We start from the raw sequence: 24043 nt of genomic DNA, 5'->3' as shown, positions 1-24043 counted from the left end.
AGTCAAAGCGGTTCATAGTTTTTGTAGTCAAGACCTTTGTACTTTTTGCAGTTAAGCAACAATCATTGCAGTTGAGTTTGAAGAAAACTTTCACCATTCACACAAGCACATGCTCCAAACAAATCACAAGGGTTGGGATGAACAATGTACTTTATAATATTCCATGATCAGATCTTGCATGCAGACACACATTTCCTTGATCAAAATAATTTTGGCTGAAATCATTGGCCTGTTTTTGTTCCCACACCAGTACACATGGTTCATGATGACTGGATCCCCAATCCCAATCAAAATCCCATGCACTGCATCGATTTGGCCATAGTGCAGTACATATATTTACGATTCAATGAAAAGCACACTGATGTTCCACGAAGTAATTGCACAGCACATAAGCTCCTCCATAACTTAAGTAGCAGTAAGAGAAGAGTGTCAAATTTGGCGGCTGATATAACGGCAGGTGGAGTTGCGCGATACCCATTCAACATTGTTAATTTGGATATACTCGTAACCTACACAGACACAAATTCAATGGGTCAGGGAAGATGGGTGTCTTCTTCCAAAATATTCATCAGTAAACAAAGCTTTCCAATCAATCCAACAAAACAATAGCTTATTCGACATTAATTTCACCTCCGACTGAATATCCACTTTTGATGTAATGAAGCAAATTTATCGATGCACATCGTTAAAATCCATGTAAGTACACCCCATGTAAAGTTTTGACTTTTTCAACATATTTCAACATACAGCTATTTGATCTTCATTTCAACAATATTGATAGATAAAGGTGATATAATATAACAAATATCATGAAACATTTACATTTTGTAGTCCATTGTATAATTTAAATAAACATAAATGCAAATTTCACATGTGCAAAAAGTAAGTACTTTTAAGTAGCCGACCTTATATAGACAGGTGTGTGCCTTTCCAAATAATGTCCAATCAATTGAATTTACCATAGGTGGACTCCAGTCAAGGTGTGGAAACATCGCAAAGATGATCAAGAGAAATGGGAGGCACCTGAGCTAAATTTTAAGTGTCATAGCAAAGGGTCTGAAAACTTATGGAAATGACATTTCAGTTTTTTCTTTTTAATAAATTTGCAGAACTTTCTAAAATCCTGTTTTCTCTTTGTCATTATGGGGTATCGAGTGTAGATTGATGAGGAAAAAATGAATTTAAACGATTTCAGCATAAGGCTGCAACATAAAATGTGAAAAAAGTGAAGGGGTCTGAATACTTACTGAATGCACTGTACAATGTACATCCTACTGTTAATATGCAATTGGTCATTGGCTTTGACACCAATACATTTTTTTAATTATTACATCACACACCCAACCTGTCCACCAAATTTTGTCCAAATCCATCCACAACTGAGAGATTTTGTGCGATATATCGTTTTTGGCCCTATCTCTCAAAAGTGAAGAATCACTTAAAATTATATTAGCTGGATCCAAATATGGATCTTTACTAAAATAGAATCAATTCTTCCTTGTCACACACCCAACCTGTCCACAAAATCCGTCCAAACCCGAGATATCACACTCACAAAGACAAACAAGGGTGAAAATGTAACCTCCAGCCACATTTGGTGGCAGAAGTAACTCGAACAGCACTTGGTGGAGCGCACACCTCCATCAGGCTGAACAGTTTACATTTTGTATCCCACTGAAAGGCCGGATCTACAACTGGTCCTAAATCAAAATCGAATCGGCTTGTTGTCGTCACCTAACCAACTCATCCACCTAGTTTTGTCACAACTATATTGTTTTTGGCCACATCTCTCAATAATGGAGAATCACTTAAAAAATAAAAATATTCTCATCCAGATCTTCACTAAAATTATATCAATTCGTCCTTGTCACACACCCAACGTCTCCACCAAATTTCGTCCAAATCCATCCACAAGGATAGAGATATCCTGCTCACAGACAAATAGACAGGGGTGAAAACGAAACCTCCATCCACATGTAGTGGTAAATACGTTGGCATTTTTGACATCCACTGCCCCAGCTCGATTATACACACTTGTGAAAACCCACCCCCAACACAGATACATATTTTACATCAGTACAGCAAATAAAGTTAATGTTTAGCATCGAGACATGCCTGCAGCTCATATATGCGCTTGAAGGTCATACACAACATTTTCACAATTCTGCATTTACTATACATACATCAAAACAGAAAAATCTCATCAATGATGCATATAGTTTATACAATCGGTTCACTGAATATTGAAAATATTAAATACCCAAACAATATTGAAACACCTGGAATGAATGACAATTCCCCAGGTTGGGCAGAGAGTCACATGAAGGGTTCCATGTTAAACAGTGACAGGAGATCCTATAGGTTTACACTGCAGTAAATCAATGTGTTCAAGATAAAGATCCGAAGAGCACGACAAAGCTCTGCAATCAGAGAAAAATAGCCTCATGGAGGACCGACGGTTATTTCCCCACAGTTGCTGAGAATATTTAAAATTATATATTAGTTGAATTTGAGGCGAAACCCCTTTTCAGCCTCTAATCGGAAGCGGGTCTGGATGCGGAGCACAACCCCATGAGACCAAATTTGGTCCATATCGGTCATGTAGTTTGTGAGGAAAATATGTTTTGGTGAATATGGGGGATTCGGGAAGGGAGCCCGTGGGCCCCCTTTCCAGAGGAGGTTTGACCATGGGGAGCACAACCTAAGGTTAGGGCATGGTCACGATGCTACCTTGACAGTTTGGTTGAGATCTAGTTGTAGGTACCTGAGAAGATTTTTGAATTAAATACCAATATTTGGAGCAAAAGCCCTCCTACCAAATGTATAGGGGGCACATCCAAATGGGGAGCACAACCCCATGAGACCTTGTTGTCCTTATGAATCGTACCAAATTTGGTCCATACCGGTCGGGTAGTTTGTGAGAAGATGTTTTAGTCAAATGTTAATGGACGTACTTACGGATGCTGGGCCCACTGAGATTATTTCAGAGGAATACTTCGAAATAACCGAATAATGCGTGTAAGCATGCAGGAGTATCAATTCAGGTCATTCAAACCAGACAAAGCTAGAAATGTATTCGTGTCATTCACTTACAACTCACACCCACAATTTCCACAACTATGAGGAAGTAACTTTGGCAAGGAGAGTCAAGAGTGCATTGTGAATGGGCTGCATGGTAAGATACAGATACAATTTATCACAATTTCTCCAGGATTTAACCACATTTTTCAGACTCCAAACAGTATTGGTTACCTTGGTGCATTTATAGTCGTACCCTTCGACTCACCTAACATCGCGCGGTGACCATCGAAGTGGGTCCATCCTAATCACCGCAAAGTGCATTACGCTTAAACAGCTAAGAATGCAGCACAGCATGGTGGGCCAAGTGTCCATTTAACGTGTGGAGTTTCTGCACATCTTTAGCTTCAACTGGTATTTTGGTGTCGGGTCAATGGTTCCATAAATGTCTACACATTCCAACAGCCATCGTGCCTCATCTGCACAATTTTCAATATCCTCCCTTAGGTATTCCTGCCATGTCGATATCGGCAAAAGCAACATCTATTGAACAAACAAAGATTAACTCGGCTCTCCTCGTTAAAATGCAATCAGAGTTTTGCCAATATTGAATAAACTTGAGAAATCAATCATTGCCATCAGCATTATATCTTTACTCCCAACAAACTAATTTCAAACTGTCAACTTGTTTTCTTCTTTTTTGTCTTGGGTAGAAGATCCAATTACTGAAAAACCAAAATGGAAGGGTGTAATTAACTCAAACATGGATTTGTACACCAACTATTTTTCAGGAAAGAAACGCATGCACACTTGTGCGCCCCTTCTAAACGACCAATAGTTCCCTCATCAACAAGCTTGCAGTTGTCATACGTTAACAATAACAGTTTTCACTACAAGTTGGAGAAAACAATACCAGACTCAGTGGCGTAAGGATTAGAGCGTCCGCTCTGAGTCTGGGAGGTCAGCGGTTTGAACCCCGGCCGAGTCTTACCAAAGACATAAAATGGTATGTGCTGCTTCCTTGCTTGAAGATCAGCATTTGAAAAGGATAAAACACGGATAACCATAGGTGGGTAATAACAGCTCAGGCTTTGATGAGCCCAATGGTCTCGTCCCGCGTTGAAGTTCCTTGTAAGGCAACTTGTCATGTGCAAGGGACAGACTCCATTAAGCTGGTATTCATTCTTCCAGACCATGGATTTGGCACGTAATCATGGCCAAGGTACCATTTGTGGTTGAGGGTTGAAGACTATGAATGAGTTGCGTTTCTCTTTTGACTTTCATGAACGTCACAGGGTGGTGTCATGGTGAGTGGATGTACGCACACAACATCGAATCAAAACCGTTATGGTCGTTGGTTGATCTTTTTTTTTTTGAAGCGGCATCTGTGAAGATGTCACACAGACCGCCACATGCTTCATTATGGTAACAGACTGGTCCTAAATATAGGCAAAAGATCCATAATGGTTTTGTTTATATTTTAAATCAGTATCCTGATAGTCAACACTTGGACTCGGGGCCAAGATTGTTCAGCAGTACTTTGAAGAGACCACTGTACATATGCTTTGGCAAGCTTACTCAGCAGCGTAGACAAACTGAGCATGCATAGGACATGGGATTGCATTCAAACACCACCAGGTACAGCCACAGATCCAAGATCATTAATAGAATGCTTCATGGAAGGAGTAGAACCAATCAGACCAGGTACAGCCACAGACCCTGGATCATTAATGAAATGTTCCATGAAAGGATTTGAGCAAATATCAGATACAGTCACAAATCCAAAACCATTAATGAAATGCTCCATGGAAGGATTGGAACCAATAAGACCAGGATCTCTTGCAGAGATTTAACCACATCATTGAGATGAGGATTTTATCAACAATAATAGCACTTGTGGAAATTTTGCATGCATACTTACCGAACTCCAAGGGAGTGCATGAATGAAAACTGGGAGTTAGCCTTAACAAAATGGCAGTGTGCCATCTTAGTCAGCTCTTACATTGTTGGGTTCTTAAGCCACCCTTTTGTTTTGGCCTATTCAAATGTACCTTGCCTTGGAAACACGATGTACTCTCACAGACTAATTAAAGCATATCATCCAAATATTATTTCGGATTTGATGATCGGAGCACGTGGACTAATAATCAAGTGTCGAAATTTGACAATTTAAAAACATTAACAATTCTTGTAACCAAGCGTATATGCCTGTTTACTTTAAGCAAGCAAGGCTGGATCCCTTCTCCATATCTTCACAAGAACATGTAAAATTGCCAAAGCATCAAACCTAAGATAATTCTCTGAACAGTAGAAAAAGTTGAGTGGGAAAAAAAATAAAAAATTAAGGCCTGTGCCAAAATTAACAAGCTCCGTTGAGCTGGTTTCAGAGTGCAACAAAATAATTAACCAGCTCTATCTCTGCAAAGGCTGTGTTCTTCATTGGGAATCGAGTTAGGAAGGAAAAATAAATTAAATCAAAGATCAAATTAAAATAATGAACAATTAACATAACAGAAGGGATATTGTGAGTAAAGCAACTTTGAAAGATTTCCACTAAATTAATTTTTTCCCCTCAGGAACTCATTCCCTTTAATAGTCAATGAGATTTTAAAGTTTTATTTAAATGATGTTTTCCTGGGAATGCATCTATGACGTAAATAACCGGAAGTGCCTATCGTACCATCCCTCCCTCCTCTTCCCTCTTGATTATATATACAGTCACGTGAAAAAGTAAGTACACCCCATGTAAAGTTTTGACTTTTTCAACATATTTCAACATACAGCTATTTGATCTTCATTTCAACAATATTGATAGATAAAGGTGATATAATACAACAAATATCATGAAACATTTACATTTAGTAGTCCATTGGATAACTTAAATAAACATAAATACAAATTTCACATGTGGAAAAAGTAAGTACACCCTTGGCTCTAATAGGTGGTATTGCCCCCTTTGGCAGAAACAACCTCAAGTAGGCGTTTCTTATAACTGTCTACCAGTCTCTGACATACACTGGGAGAAATTTTTGCCCACTCCTCCATGCAGAATTCTTTCAGCTGTGCGATGTTTGAGGGGTTTCTTGCATGCACGGCTCGAGCTCGTTTCAAATCCCCCCCCCCCCCCCCCCCCATAATATTTCCACCACCATACTTTACAGTTGGTATCAGGTTCTTGTGGTCAAATGCTGTCTTTGGTTTTCGCCAAACATGTCTTCTGGTACTGTGGCCAAATAGCTCTACCTTTGACATCTGTCCAGAGCACATTGTTCCAGAAGTGCTCGTCTTTGCAGAGGTGTTCATTGGCAAACTTTAGTCTTGCCCTAATGTTATTTCTGGACAGCAAAGGTTTCATCCTGGCACACCTCCCATGTAGATCAAATTTGTGCAGCCTCTTTCTAATGGTAGACTCGTGCACTTTGACATCAACAGTGGCACGAGCTACCTGTAGGTCCCGTGATGCCATTCTGGGGTTCTTAGAGACTTCTTTCAGCATCTTGCGGTCTGCTCTCGGGCTGAACTTGCTGGGGCGGCCTGGCCGGCACAAGTTGGCAGTTGTTTGGAATCTTCTCCACTTGTAGATGATCTTCCGGACAGTCGAATGATTGATTTCAAATTGTTTGCAGATCTTTTTTAATCCCTTCCCAGACTCATAGGCATCTGTAACCTTCTTTCTGAAGGCCTCAGAGCTCTTTTGATCAAGGCATGGTGACACCGCACACTTCAACAACAAAGAGCAAACCAAACTAAATGTCTGAGGTTTAAATAAGACAGAGAAGATCTTGGAGGAACCTAACGATGTTCTAATCATTTGCACCTGATTCTAATTTTAGGTATTTGAAGTAGTGATAAATGTTGGGGTGTACTTACTTTTTGCACATGTGAAATTTGTATTTATGTTTATTTAAATTATACAATGGACTACAAAATGTAAATGTTTCATTATATTTGTTATATTATATCACCTTTATCTGTCAATATTGTTGAAATGATCAAATAGCTGTATGTTGAAAAAGTCAAAACTTTACATGGGGTGTACTTACTTTTTCACGTGACTGTGTGTGTGTGTGTGTGTGTATTATATATATATATATATATATATATATATATATATTTATATATATATATATATATATATATATATATATATATACACATACACACAGAGACAGAGACAGAGACAGACGACAGAGAGAGAGAATTTTAAAAAGGGGAAAGGAGGTGGAAGGAACTCATTTTATTGGGAAAAGAGAAATGGGAGAATTAAGCAAATGTAAAACCATTTTCATCCAATGGGATGCTAGTGTGGAGTTTGAAAATACGTTTTTATTATTTTCACCTCTGAGTGTCTGTATTGCTGTGGTGAAGATAATTCCATGGATAGTCATATGAATTGGGTGGAGCAGTCAGGAATATTGAAGTGTCAATCTATCGACTTGATATCCATGCTGTACTTTCTCAGATACAGCAAGTGTTCAAGAAAATGATCCTCATCTTGTCCCCCCCCCCCCCTTGCCCCCCTCCGCCCCCCTGTTTCATGTCATGTATGTCAACGAATGCAGGTGATACGATACGTAAAGTTAGAGGAAGTGGTCAAAGTAATCACAAAGACCGAGGGATTATTCCTGTGAAACTTGTTGGATGTGCAAATCAGCAGGTGGCACAAATAACTCGACATTTCAATCATCCCAACCATCTGCTGGATTTTTTTTAAGAAAGAGGAAAAAGAGGGAAGCAGAAATGAAGATGAAATTAAATGGAGGACATATGTGAGAGTTCAGCAAGCAGTAGAAAGATATTCTCACCAAGCTGCTTCCTGCTTCTCATCTCACTGCACAATGGTGTGGAACTGAGACTGGGTGGTAAGGGAGGGAACTGAAACATGCAAAACAAATGTTATGGTGCGCCAAGCAGTGCTATGAAGGTGCTATGAAGGTGCATTCATGGTATCGATGGCAAACAAGCATAATATTACAATCAATCAGCAAAATGGGCAACAAATGACAGATAGTACAACGACAGCAAAAGGCACAAGCTATACTACAAGAGAGCCGTGTGTGCATGTGTGTGCCAATTTTGTCAGACATGGCTGAACGGATATTAGTCAAACTTTCCAGGGTTAATCAGTGAGTACCTGGGAGTGTTTTAGACAAAAATAATAATGGAAAATTTAGAAAAATTTTAAAATAAATAAAAAATAAAAAATAATAATAAGAGTTCGATTATTTTTTTTCTTTGGGATGTTTTTATTTATTTCTAACTTACATTTTTTTTTTTTTTTTAATAATTGCTCTATAGTGCCTGAGCCTTTGCAGCTATGTGAAAGTTTATTAAATGACCCCTGTTTAGTGTGTATAAGTGTGTGTCATTATAATATTAAATTTCCCTTCGTACGAGTATGGAATCGTTTTAAGCGCCCACAAAAAAACAGGAAAAAAAAAAAATTTGATGCCGGGCAACACCACATACTGCTGCTAGTATTCAATACGATGAGAAGTTGGAATGGCAAACATTGAGGTGCAAAGCATTTTGGAGATGCAGGGCATTAACTATATGGTGTAATTCGAGATATTCTACTTTGAAGCAAAAGAGTTTCAATATTTAGGCTGATTTTTGCTCAGTCGGCAAAGCTTTTTCCTCATGATCAATTAGGCAAACAGCAGCAAACAGCCAGGACCCAGGTGTTGAAGATTGATAGTTCACAGATTACATTCAAAGCTATACAAGTGTGGAATCCATACAACGCAAGGACTATGCACCTGGTTCTTTGTTCAATGTCAAAGTTTAACTTACCAACACCCCTGACAGTCCTTTGACGTCTTCAAGGTTGAAGAGACTGTCCCGCAGAGCTTCAAAATCATCATAATCCCGATCAACACTGTAGCGCACCTGGCCAAATACCTGCGTAATCCACAACAGGAATGAGATGCTTGTCCAAATAATTTCTGAACCACAAATAGATGCGTGCAATGGAACTAGATTTGACAAGTACATGTTGACTGCCAATAATATCAATTTTTTGCTTTGTTCTGAATCACTCAATAGATCGAAAATAAAGTATCATCACAGGTATTATTTTGCACTGATTTTTATTTATTTATTACAAATTATCATAAATAAGCAGGCACATGAAATAGATAAACTTCAAAAATTCAGCAGACACCACATGGGAAAAAAATAAAAAAATAAATTAATCATGCAAGATCTGAGTCAATATTGTCTGTCAAGAACACCATCGTCTACACTAACCACTACTAGCCCACTGGAATTATATACCTCTCTGCAACCACCTAATGTTTCTCTATTTGGTATACAGCCCACCCAATGATGACGACTCGATATAGCAAGCTCCTCCAACATCGATTAACTTGTAACAATCCCAACCAGTGATTCAACTTGAACTGTCACCATGCCAGCTGGCTTGGTGACAGCTCTGCAACCAACCGACCAACCATGAAATTGTAGCAACGGATTTCTGCCACTCTTCTGGATATGACTAAATCGAGAAACTTCCCAAATCCTGAAGGCCGATGACCAATTGCATATTAACAGTGGGATGTACAGTGCATTCAGGAAGTATTCAGACCCCTTCACTTTTTAACATTTTGTTAGGTTGCAGCCTCATGCTGAAATCGTTTAAATTCATTTTTTCCCTCATCAATCTACACTCAATACCCCATAATGACAAAGAAAAAACAGGATTTTAGAAAGTTTTACAAATTTATTAAAAAGAAAAAACTGAAATATCACATTGACATAAGTATTCAGACCCTTAACTCAGTACTTAGTTGAAGCACCTTTGGCAGCGATTACAGCCTCGAGTCTTCTTGGGTATGATGCGACAAGCTTTGCACACCTGGATTTGGGGATTTTCTGCCATTCTTCTCTGCAGATCCTCTCAAGCTCTGTCAGGTTGGATGGGAACCGTCGGTGGACAGCCATTTTCAGCTCTCTCCAGAGATGTTCGATTGGGTTCAAGTCAGGGCTCTGGCTGGGCCACTCAAGGACTTTCACAGAGTTGTCCCTAAGCCACTCCTGCGTTGTCTTGGCTGTGTGCTTATGGTCATTGTCCTGTTGGAAGGTGAACCTTCGGCCCAGTCTGAGGTCCTGAGCGTTTTGTTTCAGGTTTTCATTAAGAATATCTCTGTACTTTGCTCCGTTCATTGTTCCATCAACCCTGACCAGTCCCCCAGTCCCTCCTGCTGAAAACACCCCCACAGCATGATACTGCCACCACCATGCTTCACCGTTGGGATGGTATTGCGCAGGTGATGAGCGGAGCCTGGTTTCCTCCAGATATGACGCTTAGAATCGAGGCCAAACAGTTCAATCTTTGTTTCATCAGACCACGGAATCTTGTGTCTCAGTCTGAGAGTCCTTTAGGTGCTTTTTTGCAAACTCCAAGCGGGCTTTCATGTGTCCTTCACCGAGGAGAGGGTTCCGTCTGGCCACTTTGCCATAAAGCCCAGATCGGTGGAGTGTTGCAGTGATGGTTGTCCTTCTGGAAGTTTCTCCCATCTCCACACAGGATCTCTGGAGCTCAGCCAGAGTGACCATCGGGTTCTTGGTCACCTCTCTAACCAAGGCCCTTCTCCCCCGATTGCTCAGTTTGGCCGGGCGGCCAGCTCTACGAAGAGTCCTCGTTCTTCCAAACTTCTTCCATTTAAGAATTATGGAGGCCACTGTGCTCTTGGGAACCTTCAATGCAGCAGAGATTTTTTTTGTTGGCTTCCCCAGCTCTGTGCATCGACACAATCCCGTCTGAGCTCTGCAGGTAGTTCCTTCGACCTCATGGATTGGTTTTTGCTCTGATATGCATCGTCAGCTGTGAGACCTTATATAGACCTTATACAGGTGTGTGCCTTTCCAAATCATGTCCAATCAATTGAAATTACCACAGGTGGACTCCAATCAAGGTGTAGAAACATCTCAAAGATTATCAAGAGAAATGGGAGGCACCTGAGCTAAATTTCTAGTATCATAGCAAAGGGTCTGAATACTTATGTAAATGTGATCTTTTCAGTTTTTTCTTTTTAATAAATTTGCAAAACTTTCTAAAATCCTGTTTTCTCTTTGTCATTTTGGGGTATTGAGTGTAGATTGATGAGGGAAAAAATGAATTTAAACGATTCCAGCATAAGGCTGCAACATAACAAAATGTTAAAAAAGTGAAGGGGTCTGAATACTTTCTGAATGCACTGTAGCCTCCCTCCTGCCCTGTAATAACCAACTTTCAATCAAACTTCTGCTGTTCCTTCTACATCCCTCTTGGTTCCTCTGACAGTATCTTGGTTCCTCGCCCATATCTGAAGCTATTGTGAGTGAGCGACAACACAACATAATCAAGTGGTTCGTGCAGGCCAAATGGCAAGGACAGCAATATACATTCACAAAAGAATTGTGCTCCCATGTCCACAATATCTGATATAAATTCCACCTGTAGTACTTCCACAAAAATGCCCCCCCCCCCACCCCCCCCCCCCCCCCAGTCTCCCTCGTGCAATGGTTTATCTGATCCTGTCTGTGGCTGCCCTACCCATTCTCTCTTTCCTGATACACCAATCATGTGAGGAGACTGCTGTGGTCAAGTAGCTTGCCTTCACAACATGGAAGGCTATCCCAACTGAGGACACCTTTAGGTCACTCTATAATGCTCACAATTGTGTGTCCACCATTAAGTAAACCAGAAAACAATCTTTCTAATCCGAAGGATGAACTCCCCAACCAGTCTCTTTCTGCAGTCTGCCTTGTCAAGCCGGTCTACTTCTGGAGTCAATGGGGAGCCTTGTGAATGCAGTGCCCGAGATGAAGCATAATGTACCGACTGGGTAGTTTACTCCAAATCTCGTGTCCCCAACCCCACCCCCTCTCATAAACCACTGTCTACTGGACTGTGCCCTTTTCGTACGAGATGGTAGAGAATGTTCCGTCTCACCTCAACCCTCCTTCGGCAATGGAAACCGATGACGTCAGTACTTACATTTTCAATTCCTCCTCTGCTCATCTTGCTTCTCTATCTGAACTCTACAGCCTATAGTTATATTTTTGGCTACAAACCTCACTTCCATCCACAAGAAGGATGCGAAAACATATCCTATCAACTAGAGGCCAATACGTTATTTCCTATTACAAGCAAAGTCATGCAATTAATCACCGCCGCTGATATACAGGGTCCACAATAGTAAGGGAAACATGAAAATCTGTTAACTAAATTGTTACCAAAAGATTTCTTCACCAATATGTTTGTAAAGGTGTGTAATAACATGTGTTAAAATGTTGAAGGTCAACTCCCGTGGGAAACCCAGAAAAAAAGCTGTTGAATTCGGGTACCGAAAAATTATTTTCGAGAATTTTTATTTTTTTTAATCGGCCCTTAAGTAACTTATGAGGGGTCAAATAAGGGTTTTTCATGATTCTGAGTTGATTGTTAACATTTATATTTCACCACAGACACTCCTTTGTGGAAAAATAATTTCTAAATATATCTCATTTTCTACTTTGCAGGACATGGAGTCTAGCAATATGGATGAAGACGTTACTCCACCTGTGCTCAATTGCTTCATCTGTGCACGCTCGGATACACCAGCTGAAAGGCTCATACAGGCAACTCCAAAGGGATACTCAACTTTATTGAAACAAGCAGAAACTGTCGAAAATGTTACTGTTGTGGAACGTATGAAGGAGGCTCAAAAGGAAGGAAAACTGAGGTACCACCAGAAGTGTAAAAATGATCTGTACAACAAATTTGTTGCAACCACCAAGAAGTCAGCTCAAGCATCAAAGGCAGAGAAAGAGTCATCAAAGTTGAAGAGAAGACGCACTACTTGTGAGTTCAGTTCATCAACTGGCTGCAGTTCTAGAAGATCACAGTCAGTTGACCTCCTGTATAAGGATGTATGCATTCTTTGCAACCAACCAGCCCAGCTCTACAAAAATAATCCAGCACAAGCTAGAAAGAAATACAGAGTGCCAGATAATTTGACTGCAGATACACTGAAGGCAAGCTTGCTGAAGACAGCACGGAGTCGCGGGGATGACTGGGGCACTGAAGTCACTGGACGCCTGGAAGGGATCAACGACTTGGTAGCAGAAGAAACACTACCATTTGCGATGCAAACTTATGTTTGCGAGAGGTGACAGTTTGTCCAAGACTGATGAGGAAGGAAAAAGGAAGAGAGGACAGAGGAGTATTGATGAGGAGCGAGAGGCAGTTTTTATTGAATTCTGCGAATGGTTAGACTCAGAATTAGAGCATGGGGTAATGAACATGGACCAAGTCCATGAAAAGCTGCAGGAGTTTGATCAGTCACCAGAGAAGAGCCTTTCTTATTCAAAGCATTGGCTAAAGATAAAACTTCTAGAGAAATACGAAGACACCTTGTATTTCACAACACAGGAAAGAAGGGCAGATGTACTCTGTCTCAAAGATGGCACCGACAATATTCTGCGAGGGCATCATGCTAATCTTGACCATGGAGATGAGAAGACTCAGATCATAAAGACGGCACTCAAGTTCATATCCAATGATATTGCCTTGATTGATTTAGGTCCAAAGTCATACCCCACCACACACAGTATGACTGACATCGATAGTCAGCTGACACTTGTTCCTGCAAGCCTTCAGATGTTCTTGAGACCAATTGTCAAGACAGACGAAAGAGTTGCCGTTTGGGGGCAGAATGTTATTAAGGCCTGTCGACCTCGGTCTGGAGTATTGCCACACCAAATGGGGCTTGCCATACAACTTGATCATAGATTTGGGTCAAAATGGATGCTCAACAAGTTCCACCGGCTGGGATACACTGAGTCTTACACGGAGACACAAAACTACAAATACTGCTTCCTTAATAGTAGGAGTGGAGATGATGTTCCAGATACTTCTGGCACTCTTGACACCATTGTGGAGGAAACCGATGAACAGATCAATGATGAGGTTGCGGTTGATGCTGCGCTTGAGGATCAATCAGTGATGACAGCCAAAGTGCCAGCCAGTGAAAGTGAATTGTCAAGTAATGATCAGGTGGTCTTTATGGAGGTTGGGGAAACAAACAATGCAGTCACTCAGTTTGTTGGAGACAATATAGATTTAAACATTGTCTCTACTCACGGAAACACTCCCTTTCACTCAATGGGTTGGATCGAAGTCACCTCTCCGGCAGCACCTTTGCCAGATCCACAGACAACAGCAGCTTTCCCCCGGGTGAAGTTGAAGGCACTCGACAAAGCTAAGATCCTGAGAGGAACTGAAGTAAAGATTATTCCATTTACGAACAGGAAACAGATAGGAACGAACGCGATCATGTTTCTCCCCCTCGCTGAGCTTTCCTCCTCCCTGGCTCATGATCAGCCACTCCTCACTCCAGGTGACACACTCTGGGCAGCGGCGTGGGTGATCAAAGCCAACGATCCTGAGTTCCCACACTCCAACTGGAATGGCTGGATGAAGAGAATCCATGCTAATGATGCAAAGCAGAGCACACAGCTCGAGTTCCTCCCAGTTATTGAAGGAGACCCTAATGACCTCAACACCATCTTCACCACTCTGAAAGAGTGCATACGGCGCGCTGGGGTCGCTATAGTGACCTTTGATCTTCCGATTTGGCTGAAGGCTGTGAATATAATAAAGCAGGCAAATCTACCCGTCATTCCAAGGTTGGGTGGTTTTTCACCTGCTGAAGTCTTATCTTGGATCAATGGGTAACATCATGGAAGATTCTGGTCTACTAGATGTGATCCAGTTGATCTATCCTGGAAGTACAACAGCCAACCACATCATGGATGGAGGATGTTTTGACAAGGCAATCCGTGTTCACCTCATCGATGCAGCCATCTATCAACACATCATGAAACTTGCCTTCACTGAGGAGGAGCGTGGTGACATGAAGACCTTCATGGAGAAGGTGGCTGATGGGAAGATGGGAGCCAGACACTCAGACCCAGTAGTGCCAGTGTTTGAGCAAAGGTTTGAAGAAACCTTCAAACGACTCGCAAAAGGAGGAAGAACACCTGCACTCTGGGTGGAGTACCACCACATGGTAGATGTGATCACGGTCTTTATCAGAACCGAGCGACTTGGACCACAATGGGCATCTGTCCTGCATTGTTACCAAGATGCTTCACATCTTTGCCGCTGCAGGCCATCATCAGTATGCCAAGGGCGCACGGCTGTACTGTCAACTCATAAAGTAACTAGAAACTTTGCCTGCTTACAAAGACACCTTAGAACGTCTCACTGCCCACGGGAACCACGTTGTCCGTTACTCAAGTCATGAGTGGTCCGGCACATGGTGTGACATTTGCATTGAGCAGACATTAATGAAGGCAGCCAAGTCACAAGGTGGACTGAGCAGAGGAAGAATGAGAAACAGTTTTTCTGGCCACAAATGCTGGGGTATGAGCCAGTTCCAACACTGGACCCCACGGCTCCTGAGGAGCTATTGCAGTTCACGAGCTGTAATTGTCATGGAGATTGCAGCAACCGGCGATGCAGCTGCAAGAAGAATGGGGTCACGTGCATCTCGGCCTGTGGAGTCTGTAATGGCATTACATGCAGAAACTGCAGTCATGATGTTGTTGAGTCTGAAGAAGACATAGACAATGACTGTTGAAACTTCTGACATTGTGAATGAGAAATAACTCTTGAGTATTATATATGTATGTGAAATAAAAGCTACTTTGTGTGTAAATGTAAAAGTGAAAATATAAATGTTAACAATCAACTCAGAATCATGAAAAACCCTTATTTGGCCCCTCATAAGTTACTTAAGGGCCGATTTAAAAAAATAAAAATTCTCGAAAATAATTTTTCGCTACCCGAATTCAACAGCTTTTTTTCTGGGTTTCCCACGGGAGTTGAACTTCAACATTTTAACACATGTTATTACACACCTTTACAAACATATTGGTGAAGAAATTTTTTGGTAACAATTTAGTTAACAGATTTGTGAAATATCACATAAAATGCCCTTACTACAAAGACTTGTTCCGGTTTAAAACATTTATTACAACCAAACAAAACTGTGGACAGACTCCAAACTCTCTGCCTACAGCACCCAAGGCCAACGACACACATTGCTTACCAACTTCATAGACTCTCATAGCCAAAGTATAGACTTTTTTATTTATTTATTTTTATTCTTTTTTTTGTATACAACATTGAGGCTCGTGTAAGAGCTAAAAACGGAATCCTTTCATCTCCTTGCTTTGCCAAGGCTGGAGTGCCCGCAAAGCAATGTTCTGAGCCAAGTCCTATTCCTCATCTTCATAAATGATCTCTGTCTCTGGAAAATTCTCTTTATCTATTTACTGATGACTCCACCCTCTGTTGTGACATCCCTCATCTTTCAGAAGGGAAGACTGCAGCCTAGGGTGGTCCATAAAACATCGATCTCTCCGATTTTGATGCTCTACTGGATTATTGTTAGAAATGGTCTAAAACATTCACCCACCAAATATTTTCGCTCAATTCCATCTAGAAACTCATACACACTTCAATTGAAATATGGCGTTTTTCACCAAATTTGGCTAAATGAGAACAATCCAATAGCAACCTAGGTGGAAAAAGTACATGCACTATTGTACTAAGCCATTTTGTGGTTCATTACTTTTTGCATGCGCTTGCGCCTGTGAGTGTGAAATCATCATGGTCGAAACATGTTTGACAATGCTTGAAACACGTTCATACATGTCTGACTCATGTTTCGACCATGAGGACTTCACAGGGGTATGTACATTGTACCATCAATGACATTATTTAGGAAAAAAATATTTCTAAAGTCTTTGTAAGCCTCTCAACATGGACGATTTTCATTAAAATTGACCAAAATGACAAATTTATATGTTGAGTGTGTATGAGTTTATCGATGACTCAGATGCAAAATATTTTTTGGGTGAATGATTTAGACCATTTCTAACAATAATCCAATAGAGCATCAAAATCGAGATAAAAAAGTGATTTTTTTTGCATTTTTGGACCACCCTACTGCAGCCTCTTCCCTCTTCAGACCTTGGAACGAAAAAAAAAATAAAAATAAAAAAATAAATCACAAGCTGGTCAAACACCTGGAATACGTCTTTCAATCCGTACCAATCTCACACTGTTTGGCAAACCCAATATACTTTCTTAACAATCCTCTTGACGAAGTTGAGTCATTCAACCTCCTGGATCTCACTATCAGCCATTTCTTTATTGGCCAAACCACATTTCGAAGTTGGCCTCCAAAGCCAGCCACCAACTGGGTATCCTCCATCATACAACATGCTTCCTTGGCACACATGAAATACTATCCACCAACAAGGCCTTTTCCCACATCATGATTGAGTACTGCCCTCCCCTCTGTGCTCGCTCCCCTGCATCACAAAGCTCCACTCCCTCTACCTGCAGAACCAACTTCCACATGCTCTTCAGTCCCACTCCTCCCTCCAGGTCTTCAAGACAGCTGTTCACCACCATCTCAGATCGTCCCAAACCCAAAACCATGATCTTTTCTACCCTCGTTAACCCTCCCCCACCCCAATGCCTTCTCCTTCCAAATTTCATTCTGTATCCATCTTGTCCAACCCATGCATCCTTCTCCTGCCCCATTCCTCCTCACACCCTTTTGTCTGAGTCACCCTCTATCTTGGCTTTCAACTCCACTGTTTGAGTTCCATCCCACTCTATCTCTATCTCTCTCACGTCCTGATCCATTCAGTATACTCGATCTTCCACGAGCCTAGACGATGTATTAAAAAAATTAACCTGGTCGTCAATGGAATTGTGGCGGACACAAAAGCCCACTGGCGTGGTGACATCATTCCGCGCACCAAGTGGGCGGTGGCCACGCCCGAGGGGTAGGCGTGGCCTCATGGTATACACCGGGCGCCTAGCCCGGAGCGGGCCAGTGTTACAGTGAGCTCCTGAAATAAAGACGTTTATAAGTTACCGCTTGTCCGCTTCCTCCTTGCTCGCAAGCAGCACGCGTAACGCCGCGCTTTACTGGTGACCCCCTCGACGTTGGATCTGCCGGAGCGATCCTTCCACACGCGACGCCATTGCCATGGCCAACTTCGTCAAACTTCCCGAATTTTGGGAGGCTCAGGCCGAAGTCTGGTTCGTCCAGGCCAAAGCCCAATTTCAGCTTCGGCGCCTCACCGGCGATGACACGCGCTATTGCCACGTCGTCGCCTCCCTCGGGCCCGGCACGGCCGCTCGAGTGGTGTCCGTCCTTCGCCACCCACCGGACGGCCACAAGTACGAGGCACTCAAGCGGCTACTCCTAGCCACGTTCGGCCTCACGGACGACGCACGGGCCGACCGCCTCCTGGATCTCCCCGAGCTCGGTGACACGCGCCCGTCGGTCCGAATGGACCATATGCTGTCACTGTTGGGTGACGAAGCCCCCGGTTCTCTATTCCGGGCGCTTTTCCGTCGCCAACTTCCAGCGCAGGTTCGCCTCGCGTTGGCCGGGACCGGGCTAACGGAACCGAGCATTGGCAGCCGAGGCGGACAGGTACTTCGCCGCTTCGGACACGCGGGCGAGAGTCGGCGTGGCCGTCACGGCCCTCGAGGCTGATGCTGCCGATGCTGCTGATGCTGCTGTTCCACAGCATCAGCTTCTACAGCATACGCAGCATGCTGATGAACGCATTCCACAGCATCAGCTCGTGAACGCCGCCACACCCCGCCCACCGCCGCGGCGGAAACCGCCACCGCGGGGAAACCCGCCAACCCCACCGGCCTGGCGGAGCCAGCCGCGCTCCTCCAGCTCCACCACCTGGTGCTGGTTCCACGCCAAGTTCGGCCACGAAGCTCGGCAGTGTCATCCGCCATGCTCCTTCAACAGGTCGGGAAACGCCCGGGCCGGCGCTCAATAGTGGCGATGAGCGCCGGCCGTTCGAGCAGCCTGCTGTTCATAACGGACACCTTCGCCGGGCGCCGTTACCTGTGCGACACGGGAGCGCAGGTGAGTGTCATTCCCGCCGGCACGTCAGACAAGCACGCTGCGGGTGGGGGCCCCGCGCTGCTTGCCGCGAACGGGACGCCCATCCGTACGTACGGAAAACGCTGCCTCTCTCTGCGGTTTGGAGGGCAGGTTTTCCGATGGACGTTCGTCACCGCCGACGTGCCCATGGCACTGCTTGGCGCGGACTTCCTGTGCGCTAATGGGCTCCTGGTCGACGTCAAGCGCAGACGTCTTGTCCAGGCCGAGACGTTCAGCTCGCTCGCTTGTGCGTTGCCCAGCTCAACCAGCTTGCCAAGCGGCTTGCCGAACGGTTCGGTTCCGGCCACGTTGGTCTGTACGCTTCCGGCAGCGGACGCATTCACCCGCCTCCTCGCCGGCTTCCCGGCCCTCACGCGGCCCACCTTCTCGGCGGGGGCCGTCAAGCACGGGGTGGCCCATCACATCCCCACCGTCGGGCCACCGGTCTACGCCCGAGCACGCCGCCTCGAGCCGACGAAGCTGGCGGTGGCAAAAGTGGCGTTCGCTACCCTGGAGCGACTCGGCATCGTTCGGCGCTCAGAGAGCGCTTGGGCGTCGCCGCTGCACATCGTGCCGAAGCCCGGCGGGGGATGGCGACCGTGCGGGGACTATCGCCGTCTCAATGACGCCACGACTCCCGACCGCTACCCCGTCCCCCACATTCAGGACTTTTCCGCCCGTTTGGCGGGCAGGTCCTTCTTCTCGAAGGTGGACCTCATACGCGGCTACCATCAGGTCCCCGTCAGGCTGGAGGACGTCCCGAAGACGGCGGTCATCACGCCATTCGGACTCTTCGAGTTCCTGCGCATGCCCTTCGGTCTGAAGAATGCGGCTCAGGCGTTCCAGCGACTGATGGACAGCGTCCTGCGTGACTTGGATTTTGTCTACGTCTACCTGGACGATATCCTCGTCGGCAGCGCGTCCCGCGAAGAGCACCTACGCCACCTCCGCACGCTCTTCGAACGCCTGGGCCAGCATGGCCTGATTGTGAACCCCGCAAAGTGCCGGTTCGGCGCCGCCATCATCGATTTTCTGGGGCACCGTGTCACCAGGCATGGAGCCGTCCCCCTGCCGGCCAAGGTGGAGGCGGTGAAGGGGTTTCCGCGCCCCCGCACGATCAGAGGGCTGCAGGAGTTCCTGGGCATGGTGAACTTTTACCATCGGTTCCTGCCCCGTATCGCCAAGCTCCTGCGCCCCCTGCACGAAGCTCTCCGAGGTAAGCCGGGCAAAGGCGACGTTACCTGGACCGAGCAGATGGACACGGCGTTCACGGGCGCGAAGCTCGCCTTGGCTAACGCCACCATGCTCGCGCACCCGGCGCCCGATGCACCGATGCACCGATCGCCCTCACCACCGATGCCTCGGACTACGCGGTGGGCGCGGTGCACGAGCAATGGGTGCGTGGAGCTTGGCAACCGCTGGCGCTCTTTAGCCGGCAGCTTCGCCCGCCCGAACGCCGTTACAGTACCTTCGACCGCGAGTTGCTCGGACTTCACTTGGCGGTCAGGCACTTCCGCCATCTGCTCGAGGGCCGTGCGTTCACTGCCTTCGTCGACCACAAGCCGCTGATCTTCGCGATGGGCAAGGTCACCGAGCCGTGGTCGGCCCGGCAGCAGCGTCACCTCTCGGCCATGTCCGAGTACACGACGGACATCCAGCACGTCGCGGGGAAGGACAACCCGGTGGCGGATTGCCTTTCCCGGGCCGTCGCCCACGGTCCACCTCGGCATCGACTATGCCCGGATGGCAGCGGACCAGGCCGCTGACCCCGACGTCCAGGCCTTGCGGACCGCCGTCACGGGCCTCCGCGCCACCGAGGTGCCGTTCGACGGCGCGGGCACGGCCCTCTTGTGCGACGTCTCCCTCGGGCGTCCTCGCCCCATCGTGCCCGCGGGCTGGCAGCGCCAGGTGTTTGACGCCATCCACGGCCTGTCCCACCCGGGCGCGAGGGCCTCCCAAAGGCTGATCGCCGACAAGTTCGTCTGGCATGGCCTCCGGAAGGCCGTCCGCGGCTGGGCCAGGACGTGCCTCGCGTGCCAGCGCGCCAAGGTGCACCGGCACACCCAGGCCCCGTTGGCCCCGTTCACGGTGCCGGAACGCCGGTTTGACCACGTCCACGTGGACCTGGTGGGACCTCTGCCCCCCTCGCGGGGTTTCACCTACGTCCTCACCATGGTGGACCGCACCACCCGGTGGCCGGAGGCCGTGCCCTTGGCGTCGACAACGGCGGCCGATGTCGCGCAGGCTTTCATCGCCACCTGGGTCGCCCGGTTCGGCGCCCCCTCAGACATCTCATCCGACCGCGGCCCCCAGTTCACCTCGGAGCTCTGGGGGGCAGTTGCGCAGGGGCTCGGGGTCCGGCTGCACCGAACCACGGCCTACCACCCCCAGGCTAACGGCCTGTGTGAGCGATTTCACCGCTCATTGAAGGCCGCGCTCCGGGCCACCCTCCGCGACGGCGGCTGGGTCGACAGGCTCCCCTGGGTCCTGCTGGGCCTCCGGACGGCGCCCAAGGAGGACCTGCGCGCATCCGCGGCGGAGTTGGTCTTCGGGCAACCGCTGCGGGTGCCGGGCGAGTTCCTCCCCGACTCCACGGCACCATGGTCCGCGGCACAGTAGCGCTCCGCTCTGCAAGAGACCGCCCAGAGGTTCGCCCCGGTGCCAACGGCATGCCACGGGCACCCACCGACGCACGTCGCCCCGGAGCTTCGCACGGCGGAGTACGTCTTCGTCCGCCACGATGCCCATCGGACACCACTGCGGCCCCCGTACGACGGGCCTTTCCGCGTGCTGGAGACCGGGGCGAAGCACTTCACCCTGGACATCGGCGGTACTCCTGACCGCGTTTCGGTAGACCGCCTCAAGCCGGCCCACCTCGATGTGGACCATCCACCGCCAGTGGCCCGACCCCCACGTCGGGGCCGCCCTCCTGCGGGCGGACCCCCGGCACCGCCCAGCCCCGCCGCCACGCCGCCCCCCAGTCCTGCACCCATCCCAGGGGCAGCCAGGGGCATCCCACCTGCCATCCCTGCACCCCGGACGCCGCCGATCGCCAGGGGGCGCTTCGGCCGGGTCATTCGTCTGCCCCGCAAACTGGCCCTCCAGGTGCGCGGGAATTCTGGGGGGGGCATGTGGCGGACACAAAAGCCCACTGGCGTGGTGACATCATTCCGCGCACCAAGTGGGCGGTGGCCACGCCCGAGGGGTAGGCGTGGCCTCATGGTATACACCGGGCGCCCAGCCTGGAGCGGGCCAGTGTTACAGTGAGCTCCTGAAATAAAGACGTTTATAAGTTACCGCTTGTCCGCTTCCTCCTTGCTCGCAAGCAGCGCGCGTAACGCCGCGCTTTAGAATCTTCTTTCCCAATGAAGGCTGGAGTGCCCTATGGTGTTGTATTTAGCCCAGATTTATTCCTCATTTCCATAAACACCCTCTCTGATGTTGTAGAAAACACTTTCTTCATTTTTGCAGATGGCTCAACATGTCATACAGTACCTGCATCCCACTTCCAGGCAGACAACAGCTGTATCAATATCTACCGATCTGGAATTGATTAGAAGCTCGTCTCATAAACAGAACATGTCCTTCAATCCAAGAAAATCTCTCCCCACCACCCTGGAGGGATCATTAAACAAACCCACCTATCTGTTTCCATGAACAGTCACTGGAAGAGATCCAGTCTCTAACTTCGACTCCTGTGCCGAACATATTGCAAACCAAGCCTTCAAAATCTTTCCTTGAAAAAGCACAACTCTTTGTAGCCCACAAGGCCTTTAATAAAAATTTGGTGGAGCACTGGTCTCCCCTATGGGAGAGATGGCCACACAGCATCACATGGATTCTGTGGAATCTAAAGTTCTAAACATTATTGACATCGAAAGCAACGAGACTGATAAACAAGGCCGATTGCTCTCACATCACAGAGAGGTCAATGGTTGTCTATTTAAAACCGTTTCTCCAGTCTAGCTCCATCTGCTCTTTCGCAGCACCCCACCAATTCTCACTGCACAAAGCGGTTGTGAAAATAAATGTTAAAAAGCTAAAGATTTTCCCATGTGCTCTAGTGTGCCCCATAATAACCTATGAAATGTTTAAAAATGAAATTTTTTTGAATGCTTCATCAATAACGGTTTTACCATTTTTACTGAATTTATTCAATTCCATTTGGATCACTTTATGGCTTTTAAGAACACTTACTTCAATCTGCTAACTGGGGCTCCCTCGCTAAGTATACATCTGGCTGGCAGTTTCAATCTATTGACGAGCGCTGTGCTGTACATGGTGGCTCTCATTATCCTGATTGCATCGGAGAATATCTCTCCAGTAATCTTGCTGTCAAAGAAAGGCATTCGTAAATGTGGAATGGAAAAGGATCTCGTTTATCAAACAATTTGGTGCGGAACAATTTTAAATTCGAAAAAGAGACCGACGTGCAAGTATCGTTTTCCTTTTTTAGCCCTAGCTCGGGAAATGATGGAAACACCAGGTGAAGCGCCTGCTTGGAAGACAGAGAGACACTATGTTTCTCTAACAGAAGTGTTGTTGAAAACCAAAATGAAATTAGTCCTCTTGAGGTTTATGCAAATTGGATGACAAACTACCAACAGAGGAACGCGGCATGGGGGTGAAATCGATAAGAACTTGATTCGCTCCAAAAGCTAAAACTGGGATTTGAACATTTTTGGTGAAAGCAAGGTTGGCTAAATCGATAGGATGCAAACAAGCGTCAGGATTTGGGATGTGGAGCAGGCCTTCGAGACAAAGCCAATTTTGCCTTGTAATGGGATGTGGTGGGGAGGCTAAAGGAACATGCAGAAGGTTGAAGGAACATGGTGAGACCTATATGGGAATTATGGGTATTGTAAATTTCTGGGAATCCAGTGACTGAAAGCGTGCCGAGACATCATCCATTCGGATACAAGGCTTAGTGCGTTTTGGTGGTCGAGCATAGCTTTTGTATCCATCAGCACCCTGCACCACAAGTGGAGGCTCATGAGATAACATGCTACTCTCTCTCCCATGAGGATAAGGTTCAAATGGTAAAATAATGCCAATCGCCTCAA

General features: G+C 46.2%; 1 protein-coding gene across 5 annotated transcripts in view; it reads right to left on the bottom strand.

Moving 5' to 3' along the window:
- LOC137437008 (sorting nexin-5) overlaps positions 1-24043 on the bottom strand; it is a 128808-nt gene that overhangs the window by 90289 nt on the left and 14476 nt on the right. For all 5 annotated transcript variants that reach the window (XM_068131301.2, XM_068131298.2, XM_078786992.1 and 2 more), the window contains exons 3-4: positions 8812-8919; positions 7824-7893 (exon numbers count right to left, since the gene is read on the bottom strand). In XM_068131301.2, the coding sequence (XP_067987402.2) occupies positions 7824-7893; positions 8812-8919 (178 nt within the window). The remainder of the gene's footprint in view (positions 1-7823; positions 7894-8811; positions 8920-24043) is intronic.

This window comes from Myxine glutinosa, chromosome 11, assembly GCF_964187855.1.
Source record: "Myxine glutinosa chromosome 11, kmMyxGlut1.1, whole genome shotgun sequence".
NCBI lineage: Eukaryota > Metazoa > Chordata > Myxini > Myxiniformes > Myxinidae > Myxine > Myxine glutinosa.
This window is presented reverse-complemented; position numbering and strand designations above follow the sequence as displayed.